At 43.5% G+C, this 17,212-nt stretch overlaps 1 protein-coding gene across 1 annotated transcript in view; it reads left to right on the top strand.

The window, feature by feature from the left end:
• Positions 1-17,212, top strand: part of PMS2 (PMS1 homolog 2, mismatch repair system component) — a 58,822-nt gene that overhangs the window by 34,361 nt on the left and 7,249 nt on the right. Inside the window, exons 10-11 of the mRNA XM_068244562.1 lie at positions 3,542-3,694; positions 11,732-12,506. Coding sequence (XP_068100663.1) covers positions 3,542-3,694; positions 11,732-12,506 — 928 coding nt within the window. The remainder of the gene's footprint in view (positions 1-3,541; positions 3,695-11,731; positions 12,507-17,212) is intronic.

Raw genomic sequence — 17,212 nt, 5'->3', positions numbered from 1 at the left:
AATTGTGACAGGGACATAATCTAAGTTTTGTGATAAACGGTAGGAATAGCCAAACAAAATTTGTGGGTTTTTTTTATCTACAGTAGCACTATTTATGTTCAAACGGAAATTGGTAAAACTGAGAAATAATGTGGGTTTTTTTCTATTTTCTTTCCTCTTGATTTTACCAATAAAACGCATAGAAAACAAAATTGTTCGAGGGGAAGAAATGCCATACAATGAAAAACTAGTTTGTCTTGAAAAAAAAAAAAACAATATATATTTCATTTAGTGTCATAAGTATGGATAAAGTTATTGCTGATTAAATAGGGACATAGCTAAAATGTCAAAACTGCTCTGGTGTATAAGGGGGAAACAAGGTCTGGATGCAAAGTGGTTAAGCTGATCACGCACAATCTGATTGTTTGATGGATTAATTAATTTAATAATGTAATGAAATTGGTCATCAACGACATTCTTTATCGACATCAAACAACCTTTCCATTGATCATTCCTCTTTAGAAAGTCAATCAGATAGAGAATTACAATAGTACCTCATTCTTCCTTTTTCTTAAAGGATACCCAAACTGACATGTGACATTATGAGATAGACATGTGTTTGTACAGTGCCTAGCACACAAATAACTATGCTGTGTTCCTTTTTTTCTTTCTTTGCCTGAAATAGTTAAATATCAGGTATGTAAGTGGCTGACTCAGTCCTGACTCATACAGGAAGTGACTACAGTGTCACCCTCATTGATAAGAAATTCCAACAATAAAACACTTTTCTAGCAGAAAATGACTTCTGAGAAAGAGATAAAAAAGGGGAAAATCTTATCAGTGAGGGTCACACTGTAGTCACTTCCTGTCTGAGTCATGACTGAGTCAGCCACTTACATACCTGACATTTAACTCTTTCAGGCAGAGAAAGAAAAAAAGGAACACAGCATAGTTATTTGTGGGCTAGGCACTGTACATACACATGTCTATCTCATCATGTCAAATGTCAGTTCGGGTATCCTTTAAGGCCTTTATACCCTTGAAATAAAGATCTTTCTGCTGTTCCCGTTATCCTCTCACTAAGGGTAGATGTGACTACATGTTTAGGTAATTGAGATGGATTTGTTATTAATTTAAATGCAGCAGAATGAATGCCAAAACAGCAGACTGCCCTTCCTCAATTTTCCACACCTCTTTTCCCTGATGGCTTTTTACAGCTATTGATCATGTTGGTTTAGTATACTCAGGTGTCTGACTGATCTTAAAGTAGTCCTCCGACAATCACACTCTCCAAATCCATCACCAGAATAGTCAACATTGCCTATCACACCCTCCAAATCCGTCACCATTGCCTATCACACCCTCCAAATCCATCACCAGAATAGTCACCATCGCCCATCACACCCTCCAAATCCATCACCAGAATAGTCACCATTGCCCATCACCCCCTCCAAATCCATCACCAGAATAGTCAACATTGCCTATCACACCCTCCAAATCCATCACCATTGCCTATCACACCCTCCAAATCCATCACCAGAATAGTCACCATCGTCCATCACACCCTCCAAATCCATCACGAGAATAGTCACCGCGATGGATGATGGATTTCACACCCTCCAAATCCATCACCATTTCCTATCACACTCTCCAAATTCATCACCAAAATAGACACTCGACTAACACACCCTCCAAATACATCACCAGAATAGCCACCATCGACTATCACAGTGTTCCCCAGCCCTGTCCTCAAGGCCCACCAACAGTGCATGTTTTGTGGAAATCCACAGAGATAGTTAATCAGCTCTGCTGAGACACTAATTACCCCACCTGTGTGTTTGTGGTTTTCTGAAAAACATGTACTGTTGGTGGGCCTTGAGAATAGGGTTGGGGAACTGTGGACTATCACACATTCCAAATCCTTCACTGGAATAGTCACCCAGGCCCGTTTCTAGGGGCTGTGCAGCCGTGCGGCAGCCCTGAGCGCAGATGGAGAGAGGGCGCTGCGATGGAGGGGGGAGCTGCAGCTGCGGGGAGCGCAGCTTGACCTCTCCCTCCCTCTCCCCGGGCGACTGCAGAGTAATTAGTGCAGGGAAGCACTGTATACAGCTACCTCACCTCCCTGGTTCCAATCGCTGCTTACTCGCCACCGGTTTCCTCTCTGCGTCTATGCAGAGAGGAGAAGACCGGCGGCGAGTGAGCGGCGATTGGAACCAGGGAGGTGAGTAGCTGTATACAGCGCTTCCCTGCGCTAATTACTCTGCAGTCCGAGGGGGGAGCATGGAAGGGAAGGAAGGGAGAGGTCGGGATGCCCTCCCCGGCTGCTGCTCCCCCCTCCATTATGAGGGGGGGCACCTACCTACCTAACTTATACTGGGGGAACCTACCTATATAATCTATACTGCGGAACCTACCTACCTAGCCTATACTGCGGGCACCTACCTACCTAGCCTATACTGGGGTAAGCTACCTATCTAAACTATACTGGGGGCACCTACCTATATAAACTATACTGGGGGAACCTACCTATCTAACCTATACTGGGGTCACCTACCTATCTAACCTATGCTGGGGGCAACTATTCTGGCTACCTATATTAGAGGCACCCACCTAGCTAACCTGTACTGGGGCACCTACTTATCTAATCTGTACCAGGGGCAACTGCCTATCTAACCTATAATAAGGGCAACTATACTGTATACCTATACTGGAGGCACCTACCTGGCTAACCTATACTGGGGAAATTATACCGGGGCACTTATGCCTGGTTACCTATACTGGGGGGACCTATAGCCCACTACCTATACTGGAGCACCTATGCCTGACTACCTATACTGGGGGGGACCTATAGCCCACTACCTATACTGAGTGCAACTAGACCTAGCTAACCTATACTGCAGGCACCTATACCTGGCTCCGGCGCGGAGGGGGGCAATTTTCACACTCTCGCCCTGGGTGCATTTTAGTCTAGAAACTGCCCTGTAGTCACCATCACCTAACTTGCTAAATTACAATAGGCTTTGTTTTTTTGGGTTTTTTTTTTTTTTTCCCATTCTGTTTCTGGGTCAAAGTGATTACCTCATGTTTCATTAATGATAACAGTCTAGAACCAGAAGTCTCGTGGCAGGTAGTATTCCTTTTTCAACCTTTTTGGTATTCATCACGTCAAGACTTTGTTCATCCTCAAAGAATCGGCTAGAATTGACACAACATTGCTGCCTGAGGCGCAACAAAAATCATCAGTACTGTATGTTTACAAGTTGTACAAGCACCGTGTAATAACTTGTATTGTGCATACTGGCGTTGAACGACCTACATCTATCTACTATTTAAAAAAAAAAATGCGTAAACAAGTCAAGCAGATATTACATTATTAAATAGGGCCTCATTTTAAGCATGCTTAGTTTAAAAGTAATGTCACGTTAAGGTGTCTAAATCATCCAGAATTGTATCTATATATGTACATAAAATGTTTTTCTTCCTGATTTAATACTGTACCACATTTAGTCACATTTAGGATTCTTTATCTACATAAGGTTTTACCTTTCTGTTTCATCTACAGAATGTGTGGATATCAACGTCACCCCAGATAAAAGGCAGATTTTACTGCAGGAAGAGAAGCTTTTGCTGGCCATATTAAAGACCTCTCTTTTGGCAATGTACAGCAGCAGTGTGAATAAATTAAATCTGAATCATGCGCTTGTGGATGTCGCAGGTGTGTTATGCATTTTCTTTGTATGGAGAGCTGTGTGTTTGAGGGTATAGAATGGGGAAGGGTTGAAACTGCTGCATGTTAGTTGTTGTCCCTGTCACTTTCTTCTCTGTGATGACAGCATAGTATGCAGAAGGCACATGCATTTACCTGAAATATTGTAAAACACACCTTACTGCAATGCTAATATTTTGATTGTATTCAAAAAGATGTATACTATGTGAACAGAATCTCTAGTCACTAGTTCATTACCCACTAGAGTTTAGTGGGTAACTAACCAATATAAATAAAGGGAACTACATTTCAAGTTAATGTACATAAGAGATTAACAAGTACTGAAGTCCATACAACATGTTACTGCAAAAATCAATGTATACTGTCAGCCCCGGGCTGCCTATGAGGCGGGGTGAGGCAGGTACCTCAGGCAGCGGAAGGGGGGGGACCACAGCTAATGTTAGGCGCATTGCTTCACGCATTGCTAAGGAAGCAATGCACATAACTAAGGAAGGCACACTCCTTACATGGCAGCGCGTACTGCTATGTAAGGTGTGCATAGGATGCACTATGACTCATTAAGCCGTGCTGCTTTAGCAGCACTGCTTGATGAATCAAGCCCTAAGTTCTTTAAAAAGTCTGGCATGCATACACGCCAATAAGGTAGTGTAAGGCCCGGTTCACACACTGACAGATGAAACGCTGCGTTTAACGCACTGCAAACAACTGCAAAGAGCTTTAGTGATAATGTCAGGTGAGCAGGATGCTTTTGCATACGTTCACAGGAGTGCAGGTGATTGCAGTTTTCCAGTCCCTATTGTCAGGATGAGGTAGTTCAATGACAGTTAAGTGACCAAAAAAACTGATTCTTCAATGAGGACTTATACAGGGGGCTGTAGTGGATACTAGATGCCAGTAGTGGTGGTGAAGGATTATTGGGTTATGGTCGGCGCACTACTAGGACCAACAGACCTGTCTCCCAACAGCTAACATGTGCACTGGACACACAAAACTTCAATATAACGATAGCAGGAAAAAAAAAAAAAGACCTTGGAAGGGTGAACTACTGTAGCACTAAGCACTGACTGCACCTGTCTGCAACAGCTAAAGTGCACTGTGTGGATACACTGAACTGCAATATCACAAGATCAAAACACAGCCTTTAGAAGGGCCCTTGCGGCTATGTAGATAGTGAATTGGTATTCACTGAGGACACAGAACACAGGCCTAACGCTTTCCCTAATAGCAGTAGAGCTCTGTCCCTAGTTTCCTTCACAGCAGCCATAGTCGGAGTGTAAAATGGCTGTTGCGCTGGCTTTTTAGGTGGGGGGGGGGTCCAGGTGGGAGGGGTAGCTGATTGGTTGCCATATGTCTGCTGACTCTTGGGTGTGGGGTCAATTTTTGGCTCCCATTATAACGTATAGGGGGCAGGTCGAACACGTCATATGCTTGCGAATAGACACAAACATGCATTATTCACCGGGCAAACAGTTTTGGTCATCTCTACAAAAGGTGGCTCTACAAAGTATTGACTTTGATGAGTGAATACCTAAGCACACTAATGATTTCTGTTTTTTGTGTCACAATACAACAAAAATATTTTGCCCATTTTAATCATTTCAGCCGCCCGGACGTGATCCTCACGTCCAGGATCACGTTCCCGTGCGCGATTGCGGGCGCCCCCCGTGCTCCCAGCAGAAAAACAGAAGCTCTCTTACTAGAGGCTTCAGTCTTTCTGCAAAAAAAAAGTTTCCCCGTCCTCCTTGTGCTTCCAGTGATCGAGAAGCACAAGGAGAAAAAAATAAACTCAAGGTGGCCATCTTGTGGCCAAATAGTAAAACTACATCTACATACATTACATTAAAATTTTACACATATAATAAAATTAAAAATGTACTGTTTATTTCCCACACCAAAATATTACCCAAATAAAATTTTTAATGGGAAAAAAATTACAGTACAATTAAAAAAAAAACAAAAAAAAAATAGTTACCTAAGGGTCTCACCTTTTTAAATATGTATGTGAAGGGGGTATACTATGAACATTTTTTAAATTATAAGCTTGTGGATGCAATTGATGGATGCAAAGCGGAAAAAAATGAACCTTTATTTCCAAATAAAATATTGGCGCCATACATTGTGATAGGGACAAAATTTAAATAGTGTCATAACCGAGACAAACGGGCAAATAAAATACATAGGTTTTAATTATGGTAGCGTGGATTATTTTAAAGCTATAATGGATGAAAACTGAGAAATAATGAATTTTTTCCAATTTTTTTCTTATTAATCCTGTTAAAATACATTTATAAAAAAATAATTCTTGGCAAAATGTACCACCCAAAGAAAGCGGAAAAAAACAAGATATAGATCAATACATTGTGTTAAGTAGTGATAAAGTTATTAGCGAATGAATGGGAGGTGAAAATTGCTCTGATGCATAAGGTGAAAAATCCCCGTGGGCTGAAACGGTTAAAGCAGCAAGCAAGTTGTTTGAATCCAGTGGTGCCGACCCCCAAAGATCAATTTTATTTCCAGGTTGTAATGCGAAAAAACAGGGCCAGCATCAAGAGGGTTAAATATTTTTTCAAGTTATTGTGTTTGTAGATGAGTAATCTGTCAATCATGTGATTTTTTTAACATGACTAAACCTTTGTTTCTGAGGGACAGGTACATATGAAGGGGTGGGTGGAGGAACAGATGTGCTTCAGAAGAGTAACGTGAAGATTATTATAGAATAGTGCCCCGAGATTGGTTTGGGACACCTGTGGTGCTAAATTTGCACTTATTTTAAAGACTGTCACAGATAAATCATTATGCAATTTATTTATTTAAATTAAACAATATGAGTTGTATGTGGAGAGAGCACATGCAGTTTACATAGTCGGTGAGTACAGAAGTACCATCTGCTGCCAACTGCCCTGTCTTTAAAATCATGTTAATTTATGTTATCTTCACGAGTTATGTGTCAAAATAGCAGCTATCTCCCCCTCTCTGTACTGCCAAGCCAAGTTCCAATTGTTTGTTGTAGTTTAATTGTGGGCTTTATTAATAAGCAACAAAAAGCATAAAAAGCTGTGTGGCTAATTAATATATTTGAATATTTATAAAAATTAAAGTGAGTGTAAAGGCAGAAACAAAAAAGTCAGATACTTGCCTATAGACAGGGACGGCTCTGGATCCTGTAGAGCCTTTCCTGTCTTTTCTTGATCCCCTCGTTCAGGCGTTGCCACCCCGTTGTGTGTATTCGACCAATTGGTCGAATGCCTGCCTGTGAGCAGTGTTGCCAACCGCCCGTAAATGTATAGGGCATACCGTAAATTTTGATACAAATTTAGCTGCCTGTGAATTCCGTAAGGAATTCAGCAGCATCCGGAAGGGCGGTGTGTGAGCAGCAGGGGAGGCAGCGCAGAGAAGTGGGAGCGGTGGGCACAATGGCAGGGAAGGGGGTTCCGTCTCCCTACCTATTCTGGGGACATCTATACGCCTGCCTACCTTTTCTGGGGACATCTATACGCCTGGCGACCTATTCTGGGGAAACCTATAAACCTGGCTACCTATTCTGGGGACATCTATACACCTTTCTTCCTATTCTGGGGAAACCTATAGACCTGGCTACCTATTCTGGGGACAGAATTCTTTTGGGAGAAATGCTGCCAGATTATCTGTATTTTTGGGGAACCGCTGCTGCCAGATTAAAGGTGGCCATACACTTATAGATTTGCAGCAGATTCGACCATCAGATGGATTTGTCGGGTCAAATCTGACAGTAATCTATCTGATGTGTGCCACGCACTAGGAACAGATTTCCAATAGATTTCATTCTGAAATCTATTGGAAATATCAATCTAAATGCATTACTGCACCATTAGATCCAATGCAACTCTATGGGCCATCAATCTGCTGCCAGTAGCAGATCGACCTAGATTTTCCATCCTGTCAGATCAAATCAATCGAATCGATCGGCCTGTTCTATAGAATCGATTTGCGATCGATTTTATCAAATCGATCAATTGATCGCTGAAATCAACCAGTGTATGGGCCCCTTTAGTGTATTTTGGGGAACCGCTGCCAGATTACGTGTATGTTGGGGGAACTGCTGCTGCCAGATTACATCTATTTTTGGAGAGCCACTGCCATATTATCTCTATTTTGGAAGAACCTCTGCCAAATTACGTGTATGTTGGGGGAACTGCTGCTGCCAGATTACATCTATTTTTGGAGAGCCACTGCCATATTATCTCTATTTTGGAAGAACCTCTGCCAAATTACGTGTATTTTTGGTGAAATGCTGTAAGATTACATGTATTTTGGCGGTAAACACTATGGCAAAGCCAGTGGTGTAGCTAAGGAGCTGTGGGCCCCGATGCAAGTTTTACAATGGAGCCCCCCAAGAACTCTATACATATCAATTGATATGGCACACCAAAACCTGCCAATGGCAACTACAGTGTCAGAGGTGCAAGAAGGGGATGGGAAACAGTTTGTTAATGATTACCACAATTCAAAGTATCTATAGAAGTCATTATTATGAGCACTGGACCAATAGAGAGCTAATACTGTAGTTGAGGGAGGGCCCTTCGGGGGCCCCTCTGGCCCAAGGGCTCTGATGTGGTCGCAACCTCTGCAACCCCTATTGCTAGCTCAAACTTCCCTGGCAGACCTTTTACAGCACTGCTAAAATCATGTATATTCGGCCCCACCCATGACCACGCCCACATTTTGTTGCGTGACCACACCCATTTTGTCAGTTTAAAAAAAACCTTTGTCAGTAAATCTTTGTCTTTGTCAGTAAAAATAGTGTGTAAGGTTGGCAGCACTGCCTTTGAGACCTCCGGAGGCTTCGGAGGCACTCGTGTCCCCGAGTGCTTCAAAGTCGGGTGGCTCCATACTGCGCATGCATGAGCGGACTTCCATTTTCAGGAAGCACCCCGAGGGGTCAAATTAAACGAGTGACTGCCCTGGAATTAGGGGTACAAGATAGGTAAGTATTTCACTTTTGGGGGGAGGAGGGGGGGCTTTAGACTCACTTTACTGTATTTCTGCTTTTTAGGTTGATTTTTTTTTTTGTTCTAGTTTCTTTGTTTGTTTATAGACTGAATGCATTTTTTTTTTTTAAAGTGATAGCCATATTTGGACTGTGTAGCTAGCCACCACCCACTTAGAGGACCAGAGATACATACACTCCAACTACACTCACTCTCTGAAGAAGTAGGCATATTTAGACTGCATTTAGCCACATATACATAGACACTAATGATTTTAGCCAAGTATTACTGGTAATATTGGTAATTTTATGTTGCCAATGTTATACTGTTAATAATTAATGCTCACGTCAAACTCTTCTCCTAAACCTTTTTCTCAAACTATTCCTCCTGGTACCGCTGATCCTAACACTAAAGGCTCATACACACATCAGACCATAGTCTTTGGAAAATGAATGATCACAGACCAATTTTACCCCCTTCCATGTAGTATGAGAGCCATACCTACACAGTCTATTCTATGGAGCTGAACTTCCCATTAGACAGAAATCTTTGCAAGATGCTGCACACACAGATGCTGTACACATGCAACAGATCAGTGTCTGCAAAAGATCAGTTCCTGCAAAATGCATTCAGTCTATGAGATCTGCAGATCATCATACACACCTTGTTTAACAGACATTCATCTGCAGATCAGATCCACCAGGATGGATTTTCAGATCTGCAGATGATTGTCTGATCTGCAGATGAATGTTAGTTAAACAAGGTGTGTATGATGATCTGCAGATCTCATAGACTAGGAAAGCAATTTGCAGGAACGGATCTTTTGCAGATACTGATCTTTTGTGTCTGTACAGCATCTGTGTGTGCAGCATCTTGTAAAGATTTTTTTTTTCTGATGGGGAGTTCAGCTCCATAGAAAAGACTGTGAAGGTATAGCTCTCATACTACATGAAGGGTGGTAAGATTGGTCTGTGATCTTTCATTTTCCAAAGACTATAGTCTGATGTGTGTATGAGGCCTAATCCTCCTACTCCCTCTACACCTAACAATAGCCCTGTTACTGCCGCTACACCTAACACTAAGCCTTCTACTACCACCGTGACTAACTGCAGCCGCTTCTAACACTAAACTCACTACTAGGGCTGCACGGTTTTTCGGTTTAAAACCAAAACCGCGGTTCGTGGCAAGACGATCTGCTGATCGTCAGTACCATCGGTTTTTTCGGTCTGCTGTTTAATACTTTGCTTTTGGCCCCGCTGTGCGCGGATTGGCCAGAAGCAGTGAATATGTATGAGAGTTAATGAGCGGGGGGGCGGATCCACTCCAGCGAGCGGCCGGGCACATACAGCATTACCAATCACTGGCTAGCATGGAATGACGGCAGCGGTAGGCGGAGCTGTATGCTCTGTACAGCTCCGCCTACCACTGCCGTCATTCCATCGCTAGCCAGTGATAGGTAATGCTGTATGATGTGCCTGGCCGCTCGCTCTAGTGGATCCGCCCCCCGCTCATTAACGCTCATACATATTCACTGCTTCTGGCCCCGCTGTGCGCGGATTGGCCAGAAGCAGTGAATATGTATGAGTGTTAATGAGCGGGGGGCGGATCCACTAGAGCGAGCGGCCAGGCACATCATACAGCATTACCTATCACTGGCTAGCGATGGAATGACGGCAGTGGTAGGCGAAGCTGTACAGAGCATACAGCTCCGCCTACCGCTGCCGTCATTTAATCGCTAGCCAGTGATTGGTAATGCTGCATGTGCCCGGCCGCTTGCTGGAGTGGATCCGCCCCCCCTTCCCCGCTCATTAACTCTCATACATATTCACTGCTTCTGGCCAATCCGCGCACAGCGGGGCCAGAAGCAAAGTATTACGGACAGGACCGGGCAGTGCGGACCAACCTCTCTCCCCCCCCCCCCGCCACCCCAGCATTTGAAAAAAAAATCGTGGAAAAATCGAAATTGCAATTTCTGAGAGAAAAATCGCAATTTCGATTTTTCCCTAAAATCGTGCAGCCCTACTCACTACTGCTGCTTCTTACACTAGCTTCACTCCTACTATAGCACCATTCCTTTTAGTACATCTAACACTAACCTTACTTACTGATGTCTTCTGTTTGCCGATCGTCATACCGTCCCAATTGCATCTCCCGTTTATAATACTGATTCACAGCCAATTGCAGAGATAGGACTAATGTATCTCTGACTGACGGCAAATGTAAGCATCCTGGTGCACTGTAGCCACAATTAACATTAACATTGCAAGCTATGGTAGTGCTGAGGATGCTGCTTGCTGCCTTGCAATTATAAAGAAAAAGTATAGTGCAGAATGCATGCAGTTGCATAACACGGCATTCACACTGTTACAACAGGTATTATTACACTTTACACAAATTACATGTTACACTTAAAGTGGTCCTGAACTCTTGCACACGAATGAAGGAAAACAGAGAGAAATGCACCCTGTATGTATTTTGAGTTTAGCCTGCTTAATTCCCCCTCATTTGTGTCCACTCACAAGTTGATTGTGATTGTAATTTGACCTCTCCCCTGTGTCACATGACTGCCACGGCAGATAAGCTCATTTGAAAGTACAGGATGTCAACAATATGTCTGCTTCCATGAATCAGGAAGTAGAAACAGTGCAGATATATTTTAGGATTTGTTTCAGCTGTAACAAAGAAATGTTTTTTGTTTAACGGTTATTATGCTGTTGAATATCTTTTAGTGCAGAGAGGACACTCTGAGTTCAGGTCCACTTTAAAGACTTTTTAAACTTTGCAGTCCTGGTTATCATGTTGCCTCCATCTGTGGTGGCTTACAGCTGCAGCAAAAGAGCAAGCTCATAGAAGCTGCTACTACAGTCACAGCTACTAATTTTGGTACTTATCCGTTAGCCAGGCGCATCCGGCAGGTGGCGACAAAACTCCACCAGAGTTACATTTTCCCTACTATCCATGTCGGCCTGGAGGGGGAATAGTAATTAGCGCCACCTGCCGGATGCGCCTGGCTAACGGATAAGTACCCTAATTTTTTTTTCTTTTTGATTTGGAATAGGGAATTTAAGAAGAATGAATTCGGATGTATCAGATGGACCTTCAAAAGAACCAACAAATGTGTCAGACCGAGGGGCACTTGCTGTTTCTAAGCTTAGACAGGCATTTTCTCTCAGCCAGCGATCATCATTTGGGTCACCACAAAAAAATGCTGAAAAACCTCAAATATCTTCACCCAGTCAAAATAAACTGCAGTCTTTTTTTAATGTTTCTCCAAAAGTGCAAACCAGTTCCTCCAAGACAACAGCACAAGCCTCTAAAGAAGAACCAGGAACTCCAGACTCTGAAGAACATTCTCCAACGAAAACAGACTGTGACTCTGGCAAAGGGACCATTAGTAACTCAGACAGCGAAGTAGGTCTTGGCACTCCTGAATTCTCCAATCATTTTAGCAGTGAAAGTCCAAAGAGTTCCCCCGAGATACTGATAAAAACGGCAGATCTGAAACCAATTGTAGCCAATGATCCACAGCTTGTTCTTGAAAGTGAAGTAATCTTTAAACATCTTGACCAAAAACAAACAGATCGTAAATCTTCTTCAGATTGTAAACGTTTAAAAACTGAAGATTTGCAATCTGAGTCAGTTGATGCTCCAGTGAACACAGTGAAGAGGATAGTGTCATTGAAATTTTCAATGTGTTGTCTGGCCCAGAGGATGGACAAGCTTAAGCTTCAAAGACAACAAAAAGCAGAGTCTGAAATGTTTCGGAGATTCCGAGCAAAAATCAGCCCAGGAGAAAATCAGGCAGCAGAAGCCGAACTCCGAAAAGAGATCAGGTAACAATGAAAGTGGACCACCCCTTTAAATCACGTCATTACATTTTATTTAAGGTATTCTACTCAAATTTAATCTATGGCAGTGTTTCTCAATCCTGTCCTTGTGACTCCCCAACGTTGCATGTTTTGCAGGCAAACTCCCCTATGCACAGGTGGGGCAATTAGTCTCAGCTAGGTGGATTTCATGTAGCTGAGACACTAATTACCCCACCTGTGTATAGGTGAGGCTGCCTGCAAAACATGCATCGTTGGGGAGTCAGGAGGACAGGTTTGAGAAACACTGATCTATGGTCTAAATAAACACTACATATTTCAAGGTGCTGGAAGGGTTCAAACTCAAACTTTTTACCCCATTAACTGCTAATTGTTAAGCTTTACTTTGCGGACCAGCATTATCAGATTGTTTTGGATGTGTAATAAACTGTAAAGGCTTGTATACAAACTTGACTATAGGCGGCTGAGGCAGCCAAAAATGACCGCCTCAGCGGACAAGCAAGTGTGTGTACCCACAACCCCCAAACGATCTGCCTGGCAGATCTACTTACTCAATCGGTGGCCAAGTTGTTTGAAGACATCGCTCCCCTGCCAGCTGCGTGACATCACACGTGCGCCGCTCTGTCCCCCCCCCCCCCCAAGCATAGCTACAGTACACATCATTGGCTACACAGCTGACACACATCTGTACTGGCTGGCCCAGCGACGTCACCCAAGCGACTCTGGTGCTGATCCTAAATGGGCGACCTCAATCACAGGTGTGTACACACCTTTAGCAAGGTAGAGAATTTCCTGCTTTATCGCGGAGGGGGGGGGGGACTTTTACTCTATTTGCTTATGAATTACTTAGGTTAGGATTTCATCTGATAATTTGTCCTGCAGTGAGTATAAATATGCATCAAAATGACAACATTGCACTCTTAGTGTTTCATAGTATTTTTTTTTTATTGTGTTTAATTCATTGGGGCAAAATTTTAATTTTCTAGTGTAATCCCATTGTAAGGTTTTCAATACCGTATATACTCGCAAGCAAGCTGAATTTTTCATCCCCCAAAAGTGGCCCAAAAGTTGGGGGGTCGGCTTGCTTGCGAGTCATGGGTAGGTGGGTGGGTAGGTGCTGCCCCTCCCCGCTTCCCCTGCGGCCGCCGCTACTATTACCTTAGGCGGCGCCGCTTCCTCTATCCCCGTCCTGCTCTGATAACTAACTCATTCACAGCAGCGCGCCCCTCGCTGCTGTGATGATGGAGGAAACCATAGAGAGCGGTTCCCATAGTAACGGCATCGCCGCTACAGGAAGCCGCTCTCTATGGTTTCCTCCATCATCACAGCAGCGAGGGGCGCGCTGCTGTGAATGAGTTAGTTATCGGAGCAGGACGGGGATAGAGGAAGCGGCGCCGCCTAAGGTAATAGTATCGGCGGCCGCGGGGGGAGCGGGGAGGGGCAGCACCTACCCACCCACCTACCCATACTGGGGCACTATACTGGCTATACTGAGCACTATACTAGCTATACTGAGCACTATACTAGCTATACTGAGCACTATACTAGCTATACTGGGCACTATACTAGCTATAATGGGGCACTATACTGGCTATACTGAGCACTATACTGGCTATACTGAGCACTATACTAGCTATACTGAGCACTATACTAGCTATACTGAGCACTATACTAGCTAAACTGGGGCACTATACTAGCTATACTGAGCACTATACTAGCTATACTGGGGCACTATGCTATCTATAATGGGGCACTATACTGGCTATACTGAGCACTATACTAGCTATACTGAGCACTATACTAGCTAAACTGGGGCACTATACTAGCTATACTGAGCACTATACTAGCTAAACTGGGGCACTATACTAGCGATACTGGGCACTATACTAGCTATACTGGGCACTATACTAGCTATACTGGGCACTATACTAGCTATACTGAGCACTATACTAGCTATACTGAGCACTATACTAGCTATACTGGGCACTATACTAGCTATACTGGGACACACTAGGGGAATAAGGCGGCCAGCATTTCCTACCCCCGGCTTATATGAGGGTCAATCATTTTTCCCTGTTTTTTCAGGTGAAAGTTGGGGGGTCGGCTTACATGCGGGTCGGCTTGCTTGCGAGTATATACGGTATCTCTCTGAAAAAAATGTGACATTAAATCACCAGTACAATTATAGAAATTTGCTCTTGCAGGGATGTTAAAAGGAAAAAAAATAGGAGCAGATCTATCAAAAACAGTGAAGGAAAATTAAAGCTAAACCTTAGTAGAGCAGAAGCCCAGATCAAGGCTTGTGATTAATCACTATACACGGCTTGTTGATTGGTCACTATAAACACCTCTCCACTTTGCATTATATTTGCTCCAATTTTGCTTGCACTGATTCTGCTAAATCTACCCTACAGTGATTTGTGCATTATTATTTGTATTACTATTATTATTGCTAATACAGCTGCCATAGATCATGTGTGCTGGGGTACTTGAAAAAATACTTCAGACTTTCAGAAATTATTATACAAGCAGAAATGGAAGCAGAGAACATCTGCCAACAGCAGAGATGTTACCGAACTACCGGTAGACTTTTTTAATAATTTTTTTTTTTTTTTGCTGTACAATGAGCCAAAACCCTCCATTGCTTAGCTGGATCTTTGCATGGGGCTAATCAAATTTGGAAGGTTCATGATTGATACCTGACAGCTAATTAATCAGGTGGCACACATTAATCATCCGTTTCTGAATCTGATTAGCCCTATGCATAGTTCTGGTTCAGTTGAGGTCTGGTTGATGTAAAGAGAAACATTGCTCCAAAGTTAGAAATCAAGCTTATCTCTAGAAGTCAGACACCACAATAGACAGCCTCTTTAGATTTATATGCAAATACCTATGCATGTATATTTGGCCACCAAAAGTGACTTCCATACATATATAAGAATGAGCAACAACAGTGCTCCATCCCCAGATGCTTCCTGTTTCAGAGCAGAAGTTCTGGCTATGAAACAGGAAGTATCAGGACGATGGAGCACAGCATGGAATGCTATGGCAAGAGGCAGACCTCCGAGTAAGTTAACCCTAACTGCCATGGTCCTTTTCTCAGACATAAGTGGGTACAGTTTCATGTCTTCCAAAACTGTGCTCACTCATTCTTCTAGAAATGCGCTGACCATATTGCCCCTGGAAGAGCAATGCACCTGCTTTGGTGCTCAGCCATTGGGTAGGCCACAGACTGAAGTTTGTCAGGAAGGCAGCCCTGTAATTGCTATTATGGTGGCATTGTTCATGGTGCAATTTTTCCAAAAAGTGAACTTTTACTTTAAAGCACACCGGAAGTGAGAGGAATATGGAGGTTAACATATTGATTTATTTTTAAACAGTACAAATTTCCTTGCTGTTCTCTTGCTAATACTTTTAGCCCTAGACCCCGAACAAGCATGCAGATTAATTGTTTATGACTGAAGTACGACTGAATTATGCAAATGCATGTTTCAGGTGTGGGATTCAGACACTACTGATGCCAGAAAGATCAGCAGGACTGCCAGGCTACTAGTATTGTTTAAAAGGAAATAAATATGGCAGCCTCCATATCTTTCTCTTTTTCTCACTTCAGGTGTCCTGTAAGGGAAATACAGGGTTGTATTCTTCTTTGATGAGAGCTGTGTATGGATAGTATCAGGTGCTTGATGAACTACAGCAATTATCATAAGAGTTTGTTAAAGGATACATCCAGCAATCTGAAAATTAAAAGTTTTACTCACCTAAAGCTTTTTCCAGCCCCTAGAGGTCTGTTAGGTCTCCCACTGCGCAGTTCCACTCTGAGTCAGGCCTCCGCTCTCCCCTCCATAAGATTGTGACCCGCGGCTGGGTCAGAGAGAATTGAACTGCAGAGCGCTCCCAGCGAGAGGCATGCCCCGCATGTGCAGAAGATCCTGACCCAGCCGCGGGTTGCGATCTTATGGAGGGGAGAGCGGAGGCCCGGCTTACAGCGGAACTGCGCCGTGTGACCGAACACACTTCTAGGGGCTGGAAAAAGCCCCAGGTGAGTGAAACCTTTATTATTTAGATGCCAAATGTATCCTTTAAAAGAATTCTATCAAAGATTACATTTTTGAGGAAACCTCTTTAATCAATGTAAAATAAAAGTAAATAAAGAAGTCAGCATATATTTTTTGTGTGCTGTAATTTTTTTCAACATGTGTGTGTAACACAGTGTGCCCTGAGGACACACTGACGGCGGCGGGGTACTGGAACAGTCCATGGTGACAGGTGACGCCAGGTGTATAACAGAGCATTGCAGGCTATTCCCTGGCTCCCCCACCCGTGGCCGCCGCAGTAACAAGCCATCCGTTCTGCTAAGTTATACCCGCACAATAGTATTTAAGAGGTCGCACTTCCATATGCGCACAGTGTCCTGGCGAGTCAGTGGATGATGTTTGCTATCGAGGCAAAGGAGGGCGGTAGTGTTCCGTTCTGACAGAGCGCTGTATATAATTATGTATTACAGCGCTCTGTCAGAACGGAACACTTCCGCCCTCCTTTGCCTCGATAGCAAACATCATCCACTGACTCGCCAGGACACTGTGCGCATATGGAAGTGCGACCTCTTAAATACTATTGTGCGGGTATAACTTAGCAGAACGGATGGCTTGTTACTGCGGCGGCCACGGGTGGGGGAGCCAGGGAATAGCCTGCAATGCTCTGTTATACAC

The sequence above is a fragment of the Hyperolius riggenbachi genome, chromosome 7 (assembly GCF_040937935.1).
Source record: "Hyperolius riggenbachi isolate aHypRig1 chromosome 7, aHypRig1.pri, whole genome shotgun sequence".
In the NCBI taxonomy this organism is placed as follows: Eukaryota; Metazoa; Chordata; class Amphibia; order Anura; family Hyperoliidae; genus Hyperolius; species Hyperolius riggenbachi.
Note: the sequence above shows the minus strand (reverse complement) of the source record. Positions and strands in the feature narration are given on the sequence as shown.